This window comes from Larus michahellis, unplaced genomic scaffold, assembly GCF_964199755.1.
Source record: "Larus michahellis unplaced genomic scaffold, bLarMic1.1 SCAFFOLD_503, whole genome shotgun sequence".
Taxonomy (NCBI): Eukaryota; Metazoa; Chordata; class Aves; order Charadriiformes; family Laridae; genus Larus; species Larus michahellis.
Window position 1 is genome coordinate 169 of NW_027435996.1, and position 25,037 is coordinate 25,205.

The 25,037-nt window shown below is 65.0% G+C and overlaps 1 protein-coding gene across 1 annotated transcript; it reads right to left on the minus strand.

The window, feature by feature from the left end:
* Window positions 1-221: 221 nt before the first annotated feature.
* LOC141736846 (liprin-alpha-3-like) lies at window positions 222-24,605 on the minus strand (the record flags this gene model as incomplete). The annotated part of the gene is made up of 14 exons (XM_074571470.1): window positions 24,362-24,605; window positions 22,655-22,756; window positions 21,530-21,694; window positions 20,593-20,667; window positions 18,997-19,071; window positions 17,822-18,022; window positions 13,271-13,417; window positions 11,326-11,460; window positions 6,953-7,036; window positions 5,444-5,575; window positions 3,711-3,773; window positions 3,507-3,586; window positions 2,352-2,492; window positions 222-293 (listed from the first exon to the last, which is right to left on the minus strand). Coding segments are annotated over exons 1-14 (1,703 nt in total), but the record flags the coding sequence as incomplete, so codon positions are not given.
* Window positions 24,606-25,037: the final 432 nt, after the last annotated feature.

Sequence of the window (25,037 nt, forward strand, 5' to 3'; positions counted from 1 at the left end):
AGGATCCCTGGGATTTGGGGGGGGGGGTCCCTGGGATTTGGGGGTCCCTGGAGGGGAATCCCTGGGTTTGGGGTGGATCCCTGGGATTTTTGGGTTGGGGCCGGGGATCCCTGGGGTCTGGAGGTCCCTGGAGGGGAATCCCTGGGGTTTGGGGAGGATTCCCGGGATTTTTGGGGAGGGGGGGGATCCCTGGGGTCTGGGGGCCCCCCCGGGGGACTGACTTGATCTCCTTGTTGATGGCCTCCAGCTGTTCCTGCAGCATGAAGGCCAGCGTCTGCACGTCCGTCTGCCCGCTGGGGAGAGCAGCTCCCCGGGCCCCCCCGCGCCCTCCCGCTCCTCCTCGTCAGAGCCCTCGGGGGGGCCCTCCGGGGGCGCCCCCCCCGCTCCCAATCCGGGGCCTGGCGGGGAAGCGGCACGGGGAGGGGACGGGAATTGGGGGGTGGGGATGAGGATGAGGATGGGGATGGGAGGGGATGGGATGAAGATGAAGATGAGGATGAGGAAGGGGATGGGATGGGATGGGATGGGATGGGATGGGATGAGGATGAGGATGAGGATGGGGATGGGGATGGGATGGGATGGGATGGGATGGGATGGGATGGGATGGGATGGGATGGGATGAGGATGAGGATGAGGATGGGGATGGGATGGGATGGGATGGGATGGGATGAGGATGAGGATGAGGATGAGGAAGGGGATGGGGATGGGGATGGGATGAAGATGAAGATGAGGATGAGGAAGGGGATGGGGATGGGATGGGATGGGATGGGATGAGGATGAGGATGAGGATGAGGAAGGGGATGGGGATGGGGATGGGATGGGATGGGATGGGATGGGATGAGGATGAGGATGAGGATGAGGATGGGGATGGGGATGGGATGGGATGGGATGGGATGGGATGGGATGAGGATGAGGATGAGGATGAGGATGGGGATGGGATGGAATGGGATGGGATGGGATGGGATGGGATGGGATGGGATGGGATGAGGATGAGGATGAGGATGAGGATGAGGATGGGGATGGGATGGGATGGGATGGGATGGGATGGGATGAGGATGAGGATGGGGATGGGATGGGAGGGAGGGGAGGGGATGGTGATGGGATGGGGATAGGGATGGGATGAAGACGAGGATGGGGATGGGGATGGGGATGGGATGGGATGAGATGAGGATGAGGATGAGGATGGGATGGGATGGGATAGCATGGGATGAGGATGAGGATGGGGATGGGGATGGGATGAAGATGAGGATGGGGATGGGGATGGGATGGGATGGGATGAGGATGAGGATGGGATGGGATGGATGAGGATAGGGATGGGACAGGATGAGATGAGGATGAGGATGAGGATGGGATGGGATGGGATGAAGATGAGGATGGGGATGGGATGAGGGTGAGGATGAGGATGGGATGGCATGGGATGAGGATGAGGATGAGGATGGGATGGGATGAAGATGAGGATGAGGATGAGGATGGGATGGGATGAGGATAAGGATGGGATGGGATGGGGTGGGATGAGGATGGGGATGGGGATGGGATGAAGATGAGGATGGGGATGGGATGAGATGAGGATTGGATGAGGATGAGGATGGATGGGGTGGGATGGGATGGGGGGATTGGGATAGGGAATAGGATGAGATGGGATGAAGATGAGGATGGGGATGCGGATGGGATGAAGATGAGGATGGGGATGCGGATGGGATGAAGATGAGGATGGGATGAGGATGAGGATGAGGAAGGCAACAAGGACAGGGCCGGGGCTGGGGTCAGCGCACGGCGCCAGCAGGGACACGCAGCCACAGGGACCCCGCGGGGACAAAGGGACACCCGGACCCCCCCGCAGCCCCCCCGAATGTCCCCCCCTCAGCCCCCCAACCCCTCAAGGTCCCCCCCTCAGCCCCCCACCTCCCACCCCAGCCCCCCAAGTCCCCTCAAATTCCCCCCCAGCCCCTCAAAGTCCCCCCCCCCAGCCCCCTAAGTCCCCCCAAAGTCCCCCCTTCAGACCCCCATCTCCCACCCCGGGCCCCCCAAGCCCCCCCAAGCCCCCCCCCAGTTCCTCAAAGTCCCGCCCCCAGCCCCCCAGCCCCGCAAAGTCCCCCCCAGGCCCTCAAGTCCCCCCCCCAGCCCCCAAGTACCCCCAAAGTCCCCCCCCAACCCCTCAAAGTCCCCCCTTTCAGACCCCCAGCTCCCACCCCGGGCCCCCCAAGCCCCCCCAAGCCCCCCCCAGTTCCTCAAGGTCCCGCCCCCAGCCCCCCAGCCCCCCATAGTCCCCCCCAGGCCCTCAAAGTCCCCCCCCCAGCCCCCCCAAGTCCCCCCAAAGTCCCCCCCAGACGCCCCCCCGCCAGACTCCCCACCTTGCAGCGTCCTCCTTGGGGGGAGCCCAGCGTCCCTTACGGGTCCTGCGGGGGGGGGCACCGGGGGTGTAGGGGTCCAGGGGAGCCCCCCCGACGGGGGTTTGGGGGTACCTCAGCTCCAGGGCACTGCCCGGCAGGGACCTGGGGGGCCGGGGGGGCACGAGATGGGGGGGCACGTCCCCCCCGGCCCCCCAGAGAGAGATCAGGGAGGGCTGGGGGGGGAGAAGATCTGGGGGGGGGTTGAGGGGTGCTGGGGGTAGTGAGGGGGGGTCCCCAGGAGACTGAGGGGGGTCCTGGGGTAATTGGGGGGGTTCTGGGGGGGTCCTGGGGGGGGGGTGTCCTTGGATAATTAGGGGGCGATGGGGGGGTCTTGGGGTAGTGGGGGGTCCCCAAGGCAATGGGGGGGGTGCTGGGGGGGTTCTGGGGGGGTCCTGGGGGGGGTTCTTGGATAATTAGGGGGCGATGGGGGGTCTTGGGGTAGTGGGGGGTCCCCAAGGCAATGGGGGGGGTGCTGGGGGGGTTCTGGGGGGGTCCTGGGGGGGGTTCTTGGGTCATTAGGGGGCGATGGGGGGGTCTTGGGGTAGTGGGGGGTCCCCAAGGCAATGGGGGGGGTGCTGGGGGGTTCTGGGGGGGTCCTGGGGGGGGTTCTTGGGTAATTAGGGGGCGATGGGGGGTCTTGGGGTAGTGGGGGGTCCCCAAGGCAATGGGGGGGGTGCTGGGGGGGTTCTGGGGGGGTCCTGGGGGGGTTCTTGGGTAATTAGGGGCGATGGGGGGGTCTTGGGGTAGTGGGGGGTCCCCAAGGCAATGGGGGGGGTGCTGGGGGGGTTCTGGGGGGGTCCTGGGGGGGGTTCTTGGGTCATTAGGGGGTGACGGGGGGGGTCTTGGGGTAGTGGGGGTCCCCAAGGCAATGGGGGGGTTCTGGGGGGGTCCTGGGGGGGGTTCTTGGGTAATTAGGGGGCGATGGGGGGGTCTTGGGGTAGTGGGGGGGTCCTCAAGGCAATGGGGGGTGTGTGTTTAGAGGAGCCCCCAGGGCAGTAGGGGTGTTCCCATGGGGTTTGGGGGCAGGAGGAGAGTGGGGGGCAAAGGGCGGGGGGGTAAAAGGGGTCCCGGGGGGTTCGGGGGGGGGGGGTCATGGGGGGTTCCCGGGGGGGGTACCTGGAGTAGGAGGATACGGGGCGTCCCCGGAGCTGGTCGAGCTCCAGCTGCATCCGCTCCATCTCCGCCAGGAGCTGCTCCTGGTGGGGGGGGGGATATTTTTTTTGGGGGGGGTTTGGGGGGGGGGTGTTAATGTTGGGGGACCCCCCCCCCCTTTCCCACCACCCCCCCCCGGCTCCCCCCAGGGTCCCCCCTCCCCCAGACCTTGTTGAGGAGCAGCTCGTCCTGCAGCTTCTTCATGTTGGCGATTTCTTCACTCAGCGAATTCTGGGGGGGGGGCAGCGGGGGGGGGGCGTTGGGGGGGTTTGTGTGTGTGTTAGGGGGTGGGGGGGCCCCCATGGGATGGGGGACCCCCGGAAAAATACAGCCCCCCCCCCCCCCCCCCCCAGAACCCCCAGCCCCCTGCCTTCTCCTACAGACCCCCCCCCCCAAAAATTGGCTCTCCAGAACCAACAGACCCCCCCCCCCCCCCAAGACCCCCCCAGACCCCCCCCCTTCTCCTCCAGGACCATTCCAGACCCTCCAGGATCCCCCCGGACCCCCCCAGACCCCTCCAACCCCCCCATCTTCTCCTCCAGGACCATTCCAGGCCCCCCAGGACCCCTCCAGGAGCCCCCAGGGCCCCCCCAGACCCCTCCAACCCCCCATCTTCTCCTCCAGGACCATTCCATGCCCCCCAGGACCCCTCCAGGAGCCCCCAGGGCCCCCCCCAGACCCCTCCAAACCCCCCATCTTCTCCTCCAGGACCATTCCAGGCCCCCAGGACCCCTCCAGGAGCCCCCAGGGCCCCCCCAGACCCCTCCAATCCCCCCATCTTCTCCTCCAGGACCATTCCATGCCCCCAGGACCCCTCCAGGAGCCCCAGGGCCCCCCCAGACCCCTCTAACCCCCCCATCTTCTCCTCCAGGACCATTCCATGCCCCCCAGGACCCCTCCAGGAGCCCCCAGGGCCCCCCCCAGACCCCTCCAAACCCCCCGTCTTCTCCTCCAGGACCATTCCATGCCCCCCTGGACCCCCCAGGACCCACCCAGACCCCTCCAACCCCCCCATCTTCTCCTCCAGGACCATTCCAGACCCCTCCAGGACCCCCTCAGGACCACCCAAGACCCCTCAGGACCCCCCCGCAAGGACTCCCCCCCCCCAGACCCCTCCCCATCTCCTCCAGGACCATTCCAGGCCCCCCAGACCCCTCCAGGAGCCCCCAGGGCCCCCCCCAGACCCCTCCAACCCCCCCATCTTCTCCTCCAGGACCATTCCAGGCCCCCCAGGACCCCTCCAGGAGCCCCCAGGGCCCCCCCCAGGCCCCTCCAACCCCCCATCTTCTCCTCCAGGACCATTCCATGCCCCCCAGGACCCCTCCAGGAGACCCCAGGGCCCCCCCCAGACCCCTCCAACCCCCCCATCTTCTCCTCCAGGACCATTCCAGACCCCTCCCTGGACCCCTCAGGACCACCCAAAACCCCCTCAGGACCCCCCCGCAAGGACTCCCCCCCCCCAGACCCCTCCCCATCTCCTCCAGGACCATTCCAGGCCCCCAGGACCCCTGCAGGAGCCCCCAGGGCCCCCCCCAGACCCCTCCAACCCCCCCATCTTCTCCTCCAGGACCATTCCATGCCCCCCAGGACCCCTCCAGGAGCCCCCAGGGCCCCCCCCAGACCCCTCCAAACCCCCCCATCTTCTCCTCCAGGACCATTCCATGCCCCCCAGGACCCCTCCAGGAGCCCCCAGGGCCCCCCCCAGACCCCTCCAACCCCCCCATCTTCTCCTCCAGGACCATTCCATGCCCCCCAGGACCCCTCCAGGAGCCCCCAGGGCCCCCCCCAGACCCCTCCAACCCCCCCATCTTCTCCTCCAGGACCATTCCAGGCCCCCCAGGACCCTCCAGGAGCCCCCAGGGCCCCCCCCAGGCCCCTCCAACCCTCCCCCCCCCCCCAACCTTCTCCTCCAGAGCCCCCATCCTCTCCTTGAGGTGCAGCTGGAGCCGCTCGTTGGACTCGCAGAGCAGCCGGTCGACGGTCTCCGACAGCCGCTTGTTGTGCTCGTCGTTCATCTTCTCCCGCTGCCGAGCCTGGGGGGGACATCATCAAGGGGGGGGGGCCACTGACACCACCCCCACCCCCCCCCAACACCAGCACCTTCCCCCCCCCTCACCGAGGAGCACAACCCCCTTCTGTCTCCCCCCCACCCCCCGCCGTGAGCTCCTCGCAGACCCTTCTGCACCCCAAAATATCCCCCACGCCACCCCAGTGACCCCCCCCCCCCCAAAACATTCAGGACCTTCCCCCAATAACCCCCCCCCCCAAGTTCCCCAATGACCCCCCCCTGCACCCCAAAAGCCCCCTGCACCCCCTCAATGGGCCCCCCTGCACACCTAACCCCCCCTGCATCCCCCTCCATGCACCCCCCATACACCCCCCCCAGCCCCCCGGGACCCCCAAACCCCTCATACACCCCCCCCAGCCCCTCCATATCCCCCCCAAGCCCCCCGGGACCCCCAAACCCCTCATACACCCCCCCCAGCCCCCCATACCCCCCCCAAGCCCCCCGGGACCCCCAAACCCCTCATACACCCCCCCAAGCCCCTTCATACCCCCCCCAAGCCCCCCGGGACCCCCAAACCCCTCATACACCCCCCCCAGCCCCTCCATACCCCCCCCAAGCCTCCCGGGACCCCCAAACCCCTCATACACCCCCCCCAGCCCCTCCATACCCCCCCCAAGCCCCCCGGGACCCCCAAACCCCTCATACACCCCCCCCAGCCCCTCCATACCCCCCCCAAGCCCCCGGGACCCCAAACCCCTCATACACCCCCCCCAGCCCCTCCATACCCTCCCCAAGCCCCCCGGGACCCCCAAACCCCTCATACACCCCCCCCCAGCCCCTCCATACCCTCCCCAAGCCCCCGGGACCCCCAACCCCTCATACACCCCCCCAAGCCCCTCCATACCCCCCCCAAGTCCCCCGGGACCCCCAAACCCCTCATACACCCCCCCCCAGCCCCTCCATACCCCCCCCAAGCCCCCCGGGACCCCCAAACCCCTCATACACCCCCCCCCAGCCCCTCCATACCCCCCCCAAGCCCCCCGGGACCCCCAGTCCCCCCATACACCCCCTCCAAGACCCCCCCAGGACCCCCAAACCCCTCAAGCACCACCCAAGCTCCCCAGTGACCCCATCGAACCCCTCAATGCCCCCCCCATCCCAAAACCTCCCATAACCCCCCCCAGCCCCCCCCTCCGGGACTCCTAGACCCCCCCCAGGCACCAACCTGAGCACCCTAAAACCACCCCCCCACTCCCACCCCCCCCCAAAATCCCCAGGGACTCTCAGTTTGCAGGGACCCCCAGACCCCAAGGGCACCCCCAGTTCCCAGGGACACCCCCCAAAACACCAGGAACCCCCCCCCACCCCCCCCAGCCCCCCAGTTGGGGGTCCCATCTCTCACCCGCTGCAGCTCCTGGTTCTTCTCCTGCAGTTGGGCCTCCAGCTGCCGTAGGCGCTCCTCAAAGTTCCCGTGGCGCTCCTCGGCCTGGGGACACGGGGACATGGGGGGACGTGGGCATGGATGAGGACAGGGGGACCAACGGGGACACGGGGACCAACAGGGACATGGGGATGGATTGGGGACATGGGGACATGGGGATGGATGGGGACATGAGGACCAACAGGGACATGGGGATGGATGGGGACATGGGGACACGGGGATGGATGGGGACATGGGGACCAACAGGGACATGGGGATGGATTGCAGACATGGGGGGACGTGGGGATGGATGGGGACATGGGGACCAATGGGGACACGGGGACCAATAGGGACACGGGGACCAACATGGACATGGGGATGGATTGGGAACATGGGGATGGATGGGGACATGGGGACACGGGGATGGATGGGGACATGGGAACCAACAGGGACATGGGGATGGATTGGGGACATGGGGACCAACATGGACATGGGGATGGATTGGGGACATGGGGATGGATTGGGGACATGGGGACATGGGGATGGATGGGGACATGGGGATGGATTGGGGACATGGGGACATGGGGATGGATGGGGACATGAGGACCAACATGGACATGGGGATGGATTGGGGACATGGGGGGACATGGGGATGGATGGGGACATGGGGACCAACAGGGACATGGGGATGGATTGCAGACATGGGGGGACGTGGGGATGGATGGGGACATGGGGACCAATGGGGACACGGGGACCAATAGGGACACGGGGACCAACATGGACATGGGGATGGATTGGGAACATGGGGATGGATGGGGACATGGGGACACGGGGATGGATGGGGACATGGGGACCAACAGGGACATGGGGATGGATTGGGGACATGGGGACCAACATGGACATGGGGATGGATTGGGAACATGGGGATGGATGGGGACATGGGGACATGGGGATGGATGGGGACATGAGGACCAACATGGACATGGGGATGGATTGGGGACATGGGGATGGATTGGGGACATGGGGACATGGGGATGGATGGGGACATGGGGATGGATTGGGGACATGGGGACATGGGGATGGATGGGGACATGAGGACCAACATGGACATGGGGATGGATTGGGGACATGGGGGGACATGGGGATGGATGGGGACATGAGGACCAACAGGGACATGGGGATGGATTGGGGACATGGGGGGACGTGGGGATGGATGGGGACATTGGGACCAATGGGGACACGGGGACCAATAGGGACACGGGGACCAACATGGACATGGGGATGGATTGGGAACATGGGGATGGATGGGGACATGGGGACACGGGGATGGATGGGGACATGGGGACCAACAGGGACATGGGGATGGATTGGGGACATGGGGACCAACATGGACATGGGGATGGATTGGGGACATGGGGACCAACATGGACATGGGGATGGATTGGGAACATGGGGATGGATTGGGGACATGGGGACCAACATGGACATGGGGATGGATTGGGAACATGGGGATGGATTGGGGACATGGGGACATGGGGATGGATGGGGACATGGGGATGGATTGGGGACATGGGGGGACATGGGGATGGATGTGGACATGAGGACCAACAGGGACATGGGGATGGATTGGGGACATGGGGGGACATGGGGATGGGTGGGGACATGAGGACCAACAGGGACATGGGGATGGATGGGGACATGGGGACCAACGGGGACATGGGGATGGATTGTGGACATGGGGGGACGTGGGGATGGATGGGGACATGGGGACCAATGGGGACACGGGGACCAATAGGGACACGGGGACCAACATGGACACGGGGATGGATTGGGAACATGGGGATGGATGGGGACATGGGGACACGGGGATGGATGGGGACATGGGGACCAACAGGGACATGGGGATGGATTGGGGACATGGGGACCAACATGGACATGGGGATGGATTGGGGACATGGGGATGGATTGGGGACATGGGGACATGGGGATGGATGGGGACATGGGGATGGATTGGGGACATGGGGACATGGGGATGGATGGGGACATGAGGACCAACAGGGACATGGGGATGGATGGGGACATGGGGATGGATGGGGACATGGGGACCAATGGGGACACGGGGACCAATAGGGACATGGGGACCAACATGGACATGGGGATGGATTGGGAACATGGGGATGGATGGGGACATGGGGACATGGGGATGGATGGGGACATGGGGACCAACAGGGACATGGGGACCAACAGGGACATGGGGATGGATTGGGAACATGGGGATGGATGGGGACATGGGGACATGGGGACCGATGGGGACATGGGGACCAACATGGACATCGGGATGGATTGGGAACATGGGGATGGATGGGGACATGGGGACATGGGGATGGATGGGGACATGGGGACCAACAGGGACATGGGGATGGATTGGGGACATGGGGACCAACATGGACATGGGGATGGATTGGGGACATGGGGATGGATTGGGGACATGGGGACATGGGGATGGATGGGGACATGGGGATGGATTGGGGACATGGGGACATGGGGATGGATGGGGACATGGGGATGGATTGGGGACATGGGGGGACATGGGGATGGATGGGGACATGAGGACCAACAGGGACATGGGGATGGATTGGGGACATGGGGGGACATGGGGATGGATGGGGACATTGGGACCAATGGGGACACGGGGACCAATAGGGACATGGGGACCAACATGGACATGGGGATGGATTGGGAACATGGGGATGGATGGGGACATGGGGACACGGGGATGGATGGGGACATGGGAACCAACAGGGACATGGGGATGGATTGGGGACATGGGGACCAACATGGACATGGGGATGGATTGGGGACATGGGGACATGGGGACCGATGGGGACATGGGGACCAACATGGACATGGGGATGGATTGGGAACATGGGGATGGATGGGGACATGGGGACCAACAGGGACATGGGGATGGATTGGGGACATGGGGACCAACATGGACATGGGGATGGATTGGGGACATGGGGATGGATTGGGGACATGGGGACATGGGGATGGATGGGGACATGGGGATGGATTGGGGACATGGGGACATGGGGATGGATGGGGACATGAGGACCAACATGGACATGGGGATGGATTGGGGACATGGGGGGACATGGGGATGGATGGGGACATGAGGACCAACAGGGACATGGGGATGGATGGGGACATGGGGATGGATTGGGGACATGGGGGGACATGGGGATGGATGGGGACATGAGGACCAACATGGACATGGGGATGGATTGGGGACATGGGGGGACATGGGGATGGATGGGGACATGAGGACCAACATGGACATGGGGATGGATGGGGACATGAGGACCAACAGGGACATGGGGATGGATGGGGACATGGGGACCAACGGGGACATGGGGATGGATTGGGGACACGGGGACACGGGGATGGATGGGGACACAGGGACCAAAGGGGACACGGGGACCAATAGGGACACGGGGACCAACATGGACATGGGGATGGATTGGGAACATGGGGATGGATGGGGACATGGGGACACGGGGATGGATGGGGACATGGGGACCAACAGGGACATGGGGACCAACAGGGACATGGGGATGGATTGGGGACATGGGGACCAACATGGACATGGGGATGGATCGGGAACATTGGGGACCAACAGGGACATGGGGACATGGGGGGACATGGGGATGGATGTGGACCCATGAAGACATGGGGATGGACGGGGACATGGGGACCAACAGGGACACGGGGACGGACGGGAACGTGGGGATGGGTGGGGACATCAAGACCAATGGGGACATGGGGACCCATGAGGACGTGGGGATGGATCCCTCCTCTACACCTCCCAGAACCCCCCCCAGAACACCCCACGTCCCCCCCAGAACCATCCAGGACCCCTTCAGGACCCCCAGAACCCTCCCCAGATCCTCCACCCAACCTTGGTGAGGACTGCAGTGCCCCACAGCCCCCCATAAACCTCCCCATAGCCCCTCCAGGACCCCCTCAAGACCCCCCAGGACCCCTTCAGGACCCCCAGAACCCTCCCCAGATCCTCCACCCAACCTTGGTGAGGACTGCAGTGCCCCACAGCCCCCCATAAACCACCCACAACCCCCTAAGAACGCTCCAGGACTCCTCCAGGACCCCTAGATCCCCCCAGAACCCTCCAGGACCCCCTCAGGACCCCCTCAAGACCCCTTCAGGACCCCCAGAACCCTCCCCAGATCCTCCCCCCACCTTGGTGAGGACTGCAGTGCCCCATAGCCTCCCATAAACCCCCAAGAACCCCCGAAGAACCCCCCCCCCAGAACCCCCCCCAGGACCTCGCCCCCCACCTTGGTGAGAGCTGCCACCCTCTGAGCCAGCTGGGCTTCGATCTCGGGCAAGGTCTCGGCTTTCTGCAGGGTCTGCTGGAGCTTGGCCTTGGCGTCCTCCAACCATTCCTGAAGCTGCCGGCCCTTCTCCTCGCTCTGTGGGGCCGAGGGACAGCGCCGTGGGGCAGGGGACAACGCCATGGAGGAGGGGAACGTGGCCATGGCAGGGGGGATATGGCCATGGGGTGGAGGACATCACCCACTGGAGATCCTCCAGGGAGGAGCGCTGTCCCATCGAGCCCACCACCACGGGGGCATCACTCCGTGGTGTGGGGACATCATGTGGGTCATGGGGACATCACCCCATGGAGTTCTTTGGAACAGGGACGTCACCACAGGGACATCATGTGGGTCATGGGGACATCACCCCATGGAGCTCTTTGGCACAGGGACATCACCGTGAGACATGGGAACATCACCCCATGGAACTCTTTGGGACAGGGACGTCCCCGTAGGACAGGGGATCCCAGGGTGAAGGTCCCAGGTGCTGGGTCTAAGGTGGGTGTCCCAGGGTGGTGGTGGCCCCAAGGTGAGTGTCCCAGGGTGGTGGCCCCAAACTGTGTGTTCCAAGGTGGGGTTTCCAAGGTGGTGGCCCCAAGGTGGGTGTCCCAGGGTGGTGGCTGCAAGGTGGATGTCCCGGGGTGGTGGCCCCAAGGTGGTGGCCCCAGTGTGGGGTTCCCAGGGTGGTGGCCCCAAGGTGGGTGTCCCAGGGTGGTGGCCTCAAGGTGGATGTCCTGGGGTGGTGGCCGCAAGGTGGTGGCCCCAATGTGGGGTTCCCAGGGTGGTGGCCCCAAGATGGATGTCCCAGGGTGGTGGCCCCAAGGTGGTGGCTCCAATGTGGGGTTCCCAGGGTGGTGGCCCCAAGGTGGATGTCCCAGGGTGGTGGCCCCAAGGTGGTGGCCCCAATGTGGGGTTCCCAGGGTGGTGACCCCAAGGTGGGTGTCCTGGGGTGGTGGCCCCAAGGTGGTGACCCCAAGGTGGGATTCCCAAGGTGGTGGCCCCAAGGTGGGTGTCCCAGGGTGGTGGCCCCAAGGTGGTGGCCCCAATGTGGGGTTCCCAGGGTGGTGACCCCAAGGTGGATGTCCCGGGGTGGTGGCCCCAATGTAGGGTTCCCAGGGTGGTGGCCCCAAGGTGGGTGTCCTGGGGTGGTGGCCCCAAGGTGGTGACCCCAAGGTGGGATTCCCAAGGTGGTGGCCCCAACGTGGATGTCCCGGGGTGGTGGCCCCAATGTAGGGTTCCCAGGGTGGTGGCCCCAAGGTGGGTGTCCTGGGGTGGTGGCCCCAAGGTGGTGACCCCAAGGTGGTGGCCCCAAGGTGGGTGTCCCAGGGTGGTGGCCCCAAGGTGGTGGCCCCAGTGTGGGGTTCCCAGGGTGGTGGCCCCAAGGTGGGTGTCCTGGGGTGGTGGCCCCAAGGTGGTGACCCCAAGGTGGGATTCCCAAGGTGGTGGCCCCAACGTGGATGTCCCGGGGTGGTGGCCCCAATGTAGGGTTCCCAGGGTGGTGGCCCCAAGGTGGGTGTCCTGGGGTGGTGGCCCCAAGGTGGTGACCCCAAGGTGGTGGCCCCAAGGTGGGTGTCCCAGGGTGGTGGCCCCAAGGTGGTGGCCCCAGTGTGGGGTTCCCAGGGTGGTGGCCCCAAGGTGGGTGTCCTGGGGTGGTGGCCCCAAGGTGGTGACCCCAAGGTGGGATTCCCAGTGTGGTGGCCCCAAGGTGGATGTCCCGGGGTGGTGGCCCCAAGGTGGGTGTCCCGGGGTGGTGGCCCCAAGGTGGGATTCCCAAGGTGGTGGCCCCAATGTGGGGTTCCCAGGGTGGTGGCCCCAAGGTGGGTGTTCCAAGGTGGTGGGTTCCCAGGGTGGTGGCCCCAAGGTGGGTGTCCCGGGGTGGGGGCCCCGGGGACGTGTCCCCCCCCACCTGGCGGTAGAGCGAGTCCTTGCTGGCCAGCTCGTTCTCCAGGCGGTCGTTGGCGTCGTGGAGGGAGGTGGCCTCGCGCTGGGCGCTCAGGTAGCGTTTCTCCAGGGTGGTGATTCGTTCCTCCATGTCCTCCCGCTGCGCCAGTGCCTGTCCCCAGCGTCCCACCGCACCCGGACGGGTGGGGACAGGGACGGGGACGGGGATGGAGATGGCACGGGGACGGAGATGGCACAGTGATGGGGACAAGGATGGCGTGGGGACAGGGACAGAGGTGGGATGGGGATGGGAATGGCACACGGGGATGGGGACAGGGGTGGCGTGGGGACAGGGACGGAGGTGGCATGGGGATGGGGATGGCAGGGGACATGGAGGACAGGGGTGTGGCATGGGGATGGAGGTGGAGGTGGCACGGGGATGGGGACAGGGGTGGCATGGGGACAAAGGTGGCGTAGGGATGGGGACAGGGATGGCATGAGGATGGGGACAAGGATGGTGTGGGGACAGGGACAGAGATGGGATGGGGACGGCACGGGGATGGGGACAGGGGTGGCATGGGGACAGGGATGGGGACGGCATGGGGATGGAGATGGCACGGGGGTGGTGAGAAGGATGGCGTGGGGACAGGGACCGAGATGGGATGGGGACGGGAATGGCACGGGGATGGGGACAGGGGTGGCGTGGGGACCAGGGAGGACAGGGGATGGCATGGAGACGGGGGGATGGAGACATGGATGGCGTGGGGACAGGGATGGGGACAGGGGTGGCGTGGGGACAGGAAGGACGGGGGATGGCATGGGGATGGAGACGGCGCGGGGTTGGGGACAGGGGTGACATGGGGACAGGGGTGGAGGTGTCATGGGGATGGGGACAGGGGTGGCATGGGGACAGGGGTGGAGGTGGCATGGGGATGGGGACAGGGGTGGCATGGGGACAGGGGTGACATGGGGACAGGGATGGAGGTGGCATGGGGATGGGGACAGGGATGGGAGACCAGTTTGGAGCTGCTCCCTCCCAGTTTGGGGGAGGTTGCCCCCAGTTTAGGGCTACCCCGTCCCAGTTTAGGGCTACTCCCTCCCAGTTTGGGCCTGCTCCATCCCAGTTTGGGACTGCTCCCTCCCAGTTTGGAGGGGTTCCCTCCCAGTTTGGGACTGCATCCCCCAGTTTGGGGCTACTCCTTCCCAGTTTGGGACTGCTCCCTCCCAGTTTGGAGGGGTTCCCTCCCAGTTTGGGACTGCTTCCCCCAGTTTGGGGCTACTCCCTCCCAGTTTGGAGGGGTTCCCTCCCAGTTTGGGACTGCTACCACCAGTTTAGGGCTACTCCCTCCCAGTTTGGGGCTGCCCTTCCCAGTTTGGGGCTGCCCTTCCCAGTTTGGGGCTACTCCTTCCCAGTTTGGAGGGGTTCCCTCCCAGTTTGGGACTGCTTCCCCCAGTTTGGGGCTACTCCTTCCCAGTTTGGGACTGCTCCCTCCCAGTTTGGGACTGCTACCACCAGTTTAGGGCTACTCCCTCCCAGTTTGGGGCTGCCCTTCCCAGTTTGGGGCTACTCCCTCCCAGTTTGGAGGGGTTCCCTCCCAGTTTGGGACTGCCACCACCAGTTTAGGGCTACTCCCTCCCAGTTTGGGGCTGCCCTTCCCAGTTTGGGGCTACTCCCTCCCAGTTTGGAGGGGTTCCCTCCCAGTTTGGGACTGCTTCCCCCAGTTTGGGGCTACTCCTTCCCAGTTTGGGACTGCCACCACCAGTTTAGGGCTACTCCCTCCCAGTTTGGGGCTGCCCTTCCCAGTTTGGGGCTACTCCTTCCCAGTTTGGAGGGGTTCCCTCCCAGTTTGGGACTGCTTCCCCCAGTTTGGGGCTACTCCTTCCCAGTTTGGGACTGCTCCCTCCCAGTTTGGGACTGCTACCACCAGTTTAGGGCTACTCCCTCCCAGTTTGGGGCTGCCCTTCCCAGTTTGGGGCTACTCCCTCCCAGTTTGGAGGGGTTCCCTCCCAGTTTGGGATTGCTTCCCCCAGTTTGGGGCTACTCCTTCCCAGTTTGGGCCTACTCCCTCCCAATCTGGGGCTACTCCCTCCCACCTTGGGGCTGCCCTTCCCAGTTTGGGGCCACTCCCTCCCAGTTTGGAGGGGTTCCCTCCCAGTTTGGGACTGCTACCACCAGTTTAGGGCTACTCCCTCCCAGTTTGGGGCTGCCCTTCCCAGTTTGGGGCTGCCCTTCCCAGTTTGGGGCTACTCCCTCCCAGTTTGGAGGGGTTTCCTCCCAGTTTGGGACTGCTTCCCCCAGTTTGGGGCTACTCCTTCCCAGTTTGGGACTGCTCCCTCCCAGTTTGGGACTGCTACCACCAGTTTAGGGCTACTCCCTCCCAGTTAGGGGCTGCCCTTCCCAGTTTGGGGCTACTCCCTCCCAGTTTGGAGGGGTTCCCTCCCAGTTTGGGACTGCTTCCCCCAGTTTGGGGCTACTCCTTCCCAGTTTGGGACTGCTCCCTCCCAGTTTGGGACTGCTACCACCAGTTTAGGGCTACTCCCTCCCAGTTTGGGGCTGCCCTTCCCAGTTTGGGGCTACTCCCTCCCAGTTTGGAGGGGTTCCCTCCCAGTTTGGGACTGCTACCACCAGTTTAGGGCTACTCCCTCCCAGTTTGGGGCTGCCCTTCCCAGTTTGGGGCTGCCCTTCCCAGTTTGGGTCTACTCCCTCCCAGTTTGGAGGGGTTTCCTCCCAGTTTGGGACTGCTTCCCCCAGTTTGGGGCTACTCCTTCCCAGTTTGGGAGTGCTCCCTCCCAGTTTGGGACTGCTACCACCAGTTTAGGGCTACTCCCTCCCAGTTTGGGGCTGCCCTTCCCAGTTTGGGGCTACTCCCTCCCAGTTTGGAGGGGTTCCCTCCCAGTTTGGGACTGCTTCCCCCAGTTTGGGGCTACTCCTTCCCAGTTTGGGACTGCTCCCTCCCAGTTTGGGACTGCTACCACCAGTTTAGGGCTACTCCCTCCCAGTTTGGGGCTGCCCTTCCCAGTTTGGGGCTACTCCCTCCCAGTTTGGAGGGGTTCCCTCCCAGTTTGGGACTGCTACCACCAGTTTAGGGCTACTCCCTCCCAGTTTGGGGCTGCCCTTCCCAGTTTGGGGCTGCCCTTCCCAGTTTGGGGCTACTCCCTCCCAGTTTGGAGGGGTTTCCTCCCAGTTTGGGACTGCTTCCCCCAGTTTGGGGCTACTCCTTCCCAGTTTGGGACTACTCCCTCCCAGTTTGGGACTGCTACCACCAGTTTAGGGCTACTCCCTCCCAGTTTGGGGCTGCCCTTCCCAGTTTGGGGCTGCCCTTCCCAGTTTGGGGCTACTCCCTCCCAGTTTGGAGGGGTTCCCTCCCAGTTTGGGACTGCTACCACCAGTTTAGGGCTACTCCCTCCCAGTCTGGGGCTGCCCTTCCCAGTTTGGGGCTGCCCTTCCCAGTTTGGGGCTACTCCCTCCCAGTTTGGAGGGGTTCCCTCCCAGTTTGGGACTGCTTCCCCCAGTTTGGGGCTACTCCTTCCCAGTTTGGGACTGCTCCCTCCCAGTTTGGGACTGCTACCACCAGTTTAGGGCTACTCCCTCCCAGTTTGGGGCTGCCCTTCCCAGTTTGGGGCTACTCCCTCCCAGTTTGGAGGGGTTCCCTCCCAGTTTGGGACTGCTACCACCAGTTTAGGGCTACTCCCTCCCAGTTTGGGGCTGCCCTTCCCAGTTTGGGGCTGCCCTTCCCAGTTTGGGGCTACTCCCTCCCAGTTTGGAGGGGTTCCCTCCCAGTTTGGGACTGCTTCCCCCAGTTTGGGGCTACTCCTTCCCAGTTTGGGACTGCTCCCTCCCAGTTTGGGACTGCTACCACCAGTTTAGGGCTACTCCCTCCCAGTTTGGGGCTGCCCTTCCCAGTTTGGGGCTACTCCCTCCCAGTTTGGAGGGGTTCCCTCCCAGTTTGGGACTGCTACCACCAGTTTAGGGCTACTCCCTCCCAGTTTGGGACTGTTCCCTCCCAGTTTGGGACTGCTACCACCAGTTTAGGGCTACTCCCTCCCAGTTTGGGGCTGCCCTTCCCAGTTTGGGGCTGCCCTTCCCAGTTTGGGGCTACTCCCTCCCAGTTTGGAGGGGTTCCCTCCCAGTTTGGGACTGCTTCCCCCAGTTTGGGGCTACTCCTTCCCAGTTTGGGAGTGCTCCCTCCCAGTTTGGGACTGCTACCACCAGTTTAGGGCTACTCCCTCCCAGTTTGGGGCTGCCCTTCCCAGTTTGGGGCTACTCCCTCCCAGTTTGGAGGGGTTCCCTCCCAGTTTGGGACTGCTGCCCCCAGTTTGGGGCTACTTCCTCCCAGTTTGGGGCTACTCCCTCCCAGTCTGGGGCTACTCCCTCCCACATTGGGGCTGCCCTTCCCAGTTTGTGGCTACTCCCTCCCAGTTTGGAGGGGTTCCCCCCCACTTTGGGACTGCTTCCCCCATTTTGGGGCTACTCCCTCCCAGTTTGGGCCTACTCCTTCCCAGTTTAGGGGTAGCCCCCCCCGCCCCCTGCCCAGTCTGGGGGTCCCCATGTCCCTGACCGCCCCCCCCCCCTCACCTCCTTGAGGTCCCTCTGGAGTTTGGCTCCGGCCTCCTGGGCCCGGGCCAGCTCCCGCTGGGCGCCGGCCGCCTCCTCCTGCAGGCGGCCCAGCTGCCGGCACAGGGCGGCCACTCGCTCCCGCTGCTGGGCCGCCATGGCCCGCTGCCGGCACAGAGAGGCCTCCAGCTCCGCCTCGCGCCGCCGGCCCTCGGGGGTGCCCTGCGGGGGGGGGGGAGGGGAGCACCTGTGACCTTTGACCTGTGACCTTTGACCTGTGACCTTTGACCTGTGACCTTTGACCTCTCACCCTTGACCTGTCACCCCTACCCCCCCCCGACTCCTCCACCCATGGCAAACACACGCCCCTCCCCCCACTCCCCACCCCCCCCCCCCCTTCCCCCCCCCGGCACGGTCTTGTAGAGGGCATGACCTCTGACCCCCTGACCTTTGACCCCTGGTCCCAACCCTGACCCATGACCTTTGACCCCCTGAACCTGACCCTGACGCCGTCCACCCCTGGTGCGTGCACACGCACACACACACACACCCCCCACTTAGGCAGTATAGGGGGTGTGACCTCTGACCCCCTGACCTTTGACCCCTGGTTCTGACCCTGACCTCTGACCCATGACCTTTGACCCCCTAAAACTGACCCCTGACCCTTACCTCTGACCTTGACTCCCTCCACCCCTGACACACACACCCCCCCCCCCCCCCCCCCAGACACTGGCTTGATGGGGGTGTGACCTCTGACCCCCTGACCTCTGACCCCTTGACCCTTGACCCCCTGGCCCATGACCCCCGACCATGACCCCTGACCCCAACCCCCCCCTCCATGATCCGCCGCCCCCCCCCTTGTAGGGGTCATGACCTCTAACCTCTGACCCTTGACCTCCTGCTCCTGACCCTGACCTCTGACCCCTGACCCCACCCCCGACACAACGAGCCCCCCCACCCCTTTAATCGCTGTCTCACAGGGGTCATGACCTCTGACCCCTGACCCTATGACCCCGACCTTGACCCCCAGTACCCGAAGCCCAACCCCTGACCCTTGACACCGACCTTGACCCCTCAACCGCGACCCCAATGGCCCTGACCCACGCAGAGAGGCGCGACCTCTGACCCCTGACCTCTGACCCCGCCTCCGTGACCCCCCCCCCGTGACCCCCCTCGTGACCTCTGACCCCTCGTACCGGGGTGTCGCCGTCACTGGGCGCGTCCTCCAGGCCGGAGCGTCGCCGGGAGAGCTGCTCCCGCAGGGACAGGGACTGGGGGACGGAGGGACAAGGGACGTCACCCCCCCCACGGGGACGTCACGACACCCCCCACTGGGACGTCACCTCCCCCCATGGGGACACACATCCATGGGGACACCCCCCCACAGGGACATCACGTCATGGGGACAACTGTCCATGGGGACACCTCGTTATGGGGACACCTCGTCATGGGGACATCACATCATGGGGACATCCACCCATGGGGACACCACGTCATGGGGACACCTCGTCATGGGGACATCCACCCATGGGGACATCACGTCATGGGGACACCTCGTCATGGGGACACCACGTCATGGTGACATTTCGTCATGGGGACATCCACCCATGGGGACACCTCGTCATGGGGACACCTCGCCATGGGGACATCCACCCATGGGGACACCTCGTCATGGGGACTTCACGTCATGGTGACATCACGTCATGGGGACACCTCGTCACGGGGACATCATGTCATGGGGACATCCACCCATGGGGACACCACGTCATGGGGACACCTTGTCATGGGGACTTCACGTCATGGTGACATCACGTCATGGGGACACCTCGTCACGGGGACACCACGTCATGGTGACATTTCGTCATGGGGACATCCACCCATGGGGACACCTCGTCATGGGGACTTCACGTCATGGTGACATCACGTCATGGGGACACCTCGTCACGGGGACATCATGTCATGGGGACATCCACCCATGGGGACACCACGTCATGGGGACACCTTGTCATGGGGACTTCACGTCATGGTGACATCACGTCATGGGGACACCTCGTCACGGGGACATCATGTCATGGGGACATCCACCCATGGGGACACCTCATCATGGGGACACCTCGTCATGGGGACATCACGTCATGGGGACATCCACCCATGGGGACACCACGTCATGGGGACACCTTGTCATGGGGACTTCACGTCATGGTGACATCACGTCATGGGGACACCTCGTCACGGGGACATCACGTCATGGGGACATCCACCCATGGGGACATCACGTCATGGGGACACCTCGTCATGGGGACATCACGTCATGGTGACATTTCGTCATGGGGACATCCACCCATGGGGACACCTCGTCATGGGGACATCTCGTCATGGGGACACCATGTCATGGGGACACCTCGTCATGGGGACATCCACCCATGGGGACACCTCGTCATGGGGACACCTCGTCATGGGGACATCACGTCATGGGGACATTTCGTCATGGGGACACCACGTCATGTGGACACCTCGTCATGGGGACATCTCGTCATGGGGACACCACGTCATGTGGACACCACGTCATGGGGACATCCACCCATGGGGACATCACGTCATGGGGACACCTCGTCACGGGGACATCACGTCATGGGGACAGCCATCCATAGGGACGTCACGTCATGGGGACACCCCATCGTGGGGACATCCCTCCGTGGGGACACCCATCCCAGGAGGACACCTGCCCATGGGGACAGCTCATCATGGGGACATCCACCCTCCGGCATCAGCTGCCCCACGGCGTCACCCACCTCCTGGTTGGAGACCTCCAGCTCCTCCTCGAGGACGGCCACCCGCTCCAGAGCCACCCGCAGCCGCTCCCGAACCTGCTGGGGACAACCAGGGGTGACCCACGGCTCCCCAGCACCCTTGGGTGCCCCCAGGACCACGCCAGGGTCCCCAAACCCACCGGGATTGTCCAAGGACACCTTGGGGGTCCACCAGGTTCTCTACAACCCCTCCTTGAACCCCCTGGACCCCCCCCCCCTGCACTGTCCCCAGGCCCCCTTGAGTCCCACCAGGACCCCCTTGGGTGACGCCAACAACTCTTGGTGTCCCTCAAGTCCCATGGGACCACCCAAATGCCCTGGGTCACCCCAGGCCCCCCTTGGATGCCAGAGACACCCTTGGGCACCACCAGGTGCCTCATGGGACCACCAGGTCCCACCAGGCCACCCCTGAGCCACCTGGGGCCTCTGAGACACGTTTAGGTACCACCAGGTGCCTCATGGGACCACCAGGTCCCACCAGGTCCCCCAGATGCCCCCTGGGACCTCTGGGACCTCCCCGGGGAGCACGAGATCCCCCCTGGGACCACCAGGTCCCACCAGGTCACCCCAGAACCCCCTGAGACACTTCTGGGCATCATCAGGTCCCTCACGGGACCACCAGGTCCCACCAGGTCACCCCCGGAGCCCCATTGAGATCTCCTTCAGTACCACCAGATCCCCTCTGGGACCACCAGGACCCCCCTGGGACCCCTTGACCCCCAGGTCACCCCGGAAGCCCCCTGAGATGCCCTTGGGTACCACCAGGTCCCCATGAGTCACCCTGGAACCTGTCCTGGGACCCCTGAAACACCCTTGGGTATCACCAAGTCCCACCATGTCACCCCAGGAACCCCCTGAGACCCCCTAGAGCCCCCCTGTCCCCCCACGAAGAGCACCCATGACCCCCAAGAGCACCCACCTTCTCATCGAGGGCCTTGTGGTGCTCAAAGAGGGACTTGAGGGCTTTGAGGACCTCGACCTCGGAGGAGACACCGGCGGGGGACTGCGCCTGGCGCTTGACCACCGTCATCCGCAGGGAGCGCTCGTGGCGGGACACCAGGCACTCCAGGTGCTCCAGCAGCAGCTGGGGACATGGGGGACATGGGGGACATCAGGCACTTGAGGTTCTCCATCAGAAGCTGGGACACAAGGACATGGGGACACCAGGCACTTGAGGTGCTCCGGCAGCAGCTGGGGACATGGGGGACATGGGGGACATGGGGGACATGGGGGACATCAGACACTTGAGGTTCTCCATCAGAAGCTGGGACACAAGGACATGGGGACACCAGGCACTTGAGGTGCTCCGGCAGCAGCTGGGGACATGGGGACGTGGAGCCATGGAGGAGATCAGGCTCTTGAGGTTCTCCATCAGAAGCAGAGACACGGGGACAAGGGGACATCAGGCTCTTGAGGTTCTCCATCAGAAACTGGGACACGGGGACATGAGGCACTTGAGGTGCTCCAGCAGCAGCTGGGGACATGGGGGACATGGAGCTATGGGGGACCCGGAGCCATGGAAGACATCAGGCTCTTGAGGTGCTCCAACAGCAGCTGGGACGCAGGGACATGGAGGACATCAGGCACTTGAGGTGCCCCAGCAGCAGCTGGGGACATGGGGGACATGGGGGACATGGAGCTGTGGGGGACATCAGACACTTGAGATTCTCCATCAGAAGCTGGGACACAAGGACATGGAGGGCATCAGGCACTTGAGGTGCTCCGGCATCAGCTGGGGACATGGGGACATGGAGCCATGGAGGAGATCAGGCTCTTGAGGTTCTCCATCAGAAGCAGGGACACAGGGACATGAGGCACTTGAGGTGCTCCAGCAGCAGCTTGGGACATGGGGACATGGAGGACATGGGGACATGGGGGACATGGAGCCACGGGGGACATGGAGCCATGGAGGACCTCAAACGCTTGAGGTTCTCCATCAGAAGCGGGGACAGGGACAGGACGCGGTTGACACCAGGCACTGGAGGTGCCCCGGCAGCAGCTGGGGCCATGGGGACAGGGGGACGCGGGGCGGTGGTGGCCTCACCCGGGTGTTGTTGCGCTCGGCCTTGAGCTCGGCGATCTCCTCCTCCCGCTCCAGCAGCTGCTCCCGGCAGACGTTGAGCTCCTTCGTCAGCGCCGCGAACTCCTGGGGACAGCGGGGGACGTCAGGGGACGCGGGGGGACACAGTGGCACAGGGGGGACATGGGGGACACGGGGGGGATGTCAGGACATGGGGGGACAATGGGCACAGGGGGAAGCGGGGGACGTGGTGGGACACGGGGGACACAGGAGGATGTGGGGGCGTGGGGGGACATGGGGGACATGGGGGATACATGGGGACTAGGGGACATGAGGGGACACGGGGGGGGCGTCAGGACATGGGGGGACGTTGGGGACATGAGGGGACATGGGGCACAGGAGGATGTCGGGGACGTAGTGGGACAGGGGGGACACGGGGACGTGGGGGACAGATGGGGACATGGGGGATGGGGAGGGACGTGGGGGGATGGCAGGACACGGGGGGACATTGGGGACGTGAGGGGACATGGGGCACAGGGGGATGTGGGGGACATGGGGACACGGGGGACATGGGGATGTGAGGGGACATTGGGGACAGGGGGGGACACCAGGACATGGGGGGACGTTGGGGACGTGAGGGGACATGGGGCACAGGGGGATGTGGGGGACATGGGGGGACATGGGGACACAGGGGGACACGGGGGACATGGGGATGTGGGGGGACATTGGGGACACGGGGGGACGCCAGGACATGGGGGACATTGGGGACGTGAGGGGACATGGGGCACAGGGGGGGGGACACGGGGGACACGGGGACGTGGGGGACACGGAGACACTGGGGACACGGGGCAGGGGGGACGCTCTCCATTGGCCCCGCCCCCAACTAAGCCCCGCCCCCACTTTGCTCACCCCACCCTCTCCCCTGGCCCCACCCACCCCCCCACCCCCCTCCCTTGGCCCCTCCCCCTCCCGCCCATTTAAGCCCCGCCCCCTCGAGCCACACCCCTTTAGGCTTCTCCCCAAACCACGCCCCCCTTAAGCCACGCCCCCTCCAAGCCACGCCCCTTCCTTTACCCTCCCCGCCTCACCCCCTGAACCCTGCCCACCCCCACCCCTCCCTTGACCCCTCCCACCCCAGCCCCGCCCATTTAAGCCACGCCCCCACAAGCCACACCCCTCTAAGCCCCTTCTCGGATAAACCACGCCCCCTCCCCACCCCACCGAACTAAACCACGCCCCTTCCTTTACCCTCCCCGCCCCATCCCCTTAACCCTGCCCACCCCCACCCCTCCTTTGACCCCCCCACTCCATCCCCGCCCCTTTAAGCCACGCCCCCTCCAAGCCACACCCCTTTACGCCCCTCCCCGCGTAAACCACGCCCCCTCCCTTAATCTCCCCACCCCATCCCCTGAACCCTGCCCACCCCCACCCCTCCCTTGACCCTTCCCACCCCAGCCCCGCCCATTTAAGCCCCGCCCCCCCAAGCCGCACACCTTTAGGCTCCTCCCCGGCCAAGCCACGCCCCTCCAAGCCACACCCCTTTACGCCCCTCCCCTGATAAACCACGCCCCCTCCCCGCCCCACCAAGCTAAACCACGCCCCTTCCTTTACCCTCCCCGCCCCACCCCCTTAACCCTGCCCACCCCCCCCCCCTCCCTTGCCCCTCCCCGCCCCAGCCCCTCCCCTTTAAGCCCCGCCCCCTCGCCCCCCGCCCCTTCAGGCCCCTCCCACCTGGGGCAAGGCACTGGTGAGCTGCCGCTGGAGCGAGTCCTTCTCGTGGGCCAGGTCGCGGAGGCGCAGCTGGGCGGTGGCCAAACCCTCCTGGGTGTCCCGCAGGGTCTCCAGCAGCCGCTCCCGCTCCCGCAGCATCTGCACCATCAGCTGCTCCAGCCCCGGCTCCTCCGGGCAGCCCGAGCCCCGCCGGGCGTCCTCGCTGATGGTGGGCAGCACCTCGCACATCATCCTGCCGGCGCCCTGCCTGCAACGGGGACAACGGGCAGGACATCGGGACGTCACCCTGCCTGCAACGGGGACAACGGGCAGGACATCGGGACGTCACCCTGCCTGCACCCAGGGGTGGGGAGCACCTCATCCATCACCCTGCCTGCAAGGGGGACACAGGCAGGGCAGCGGGACGTCACCCTGCCTGCGCCCTGCCTGCAAGGGGGACACGGGCAGGACATCGGGATGACACCCGTCCCCCTGCCTGCAACGGGGACAACGGGCAGGACATCGGGACGTCACCCTGCCTGCGCCCTGCCTGCAACGGGGACAATGGGCAGAACATTGGGACATCACCCTGCCTGCACCCTGCCTGCAAGGGGGACAATGGGCAGGGCAGCGGGACGTCACCCTGCCTGCGCCCTGCCTGCAAGGGGGACATGGGCAGGACATCGGGACAACACCC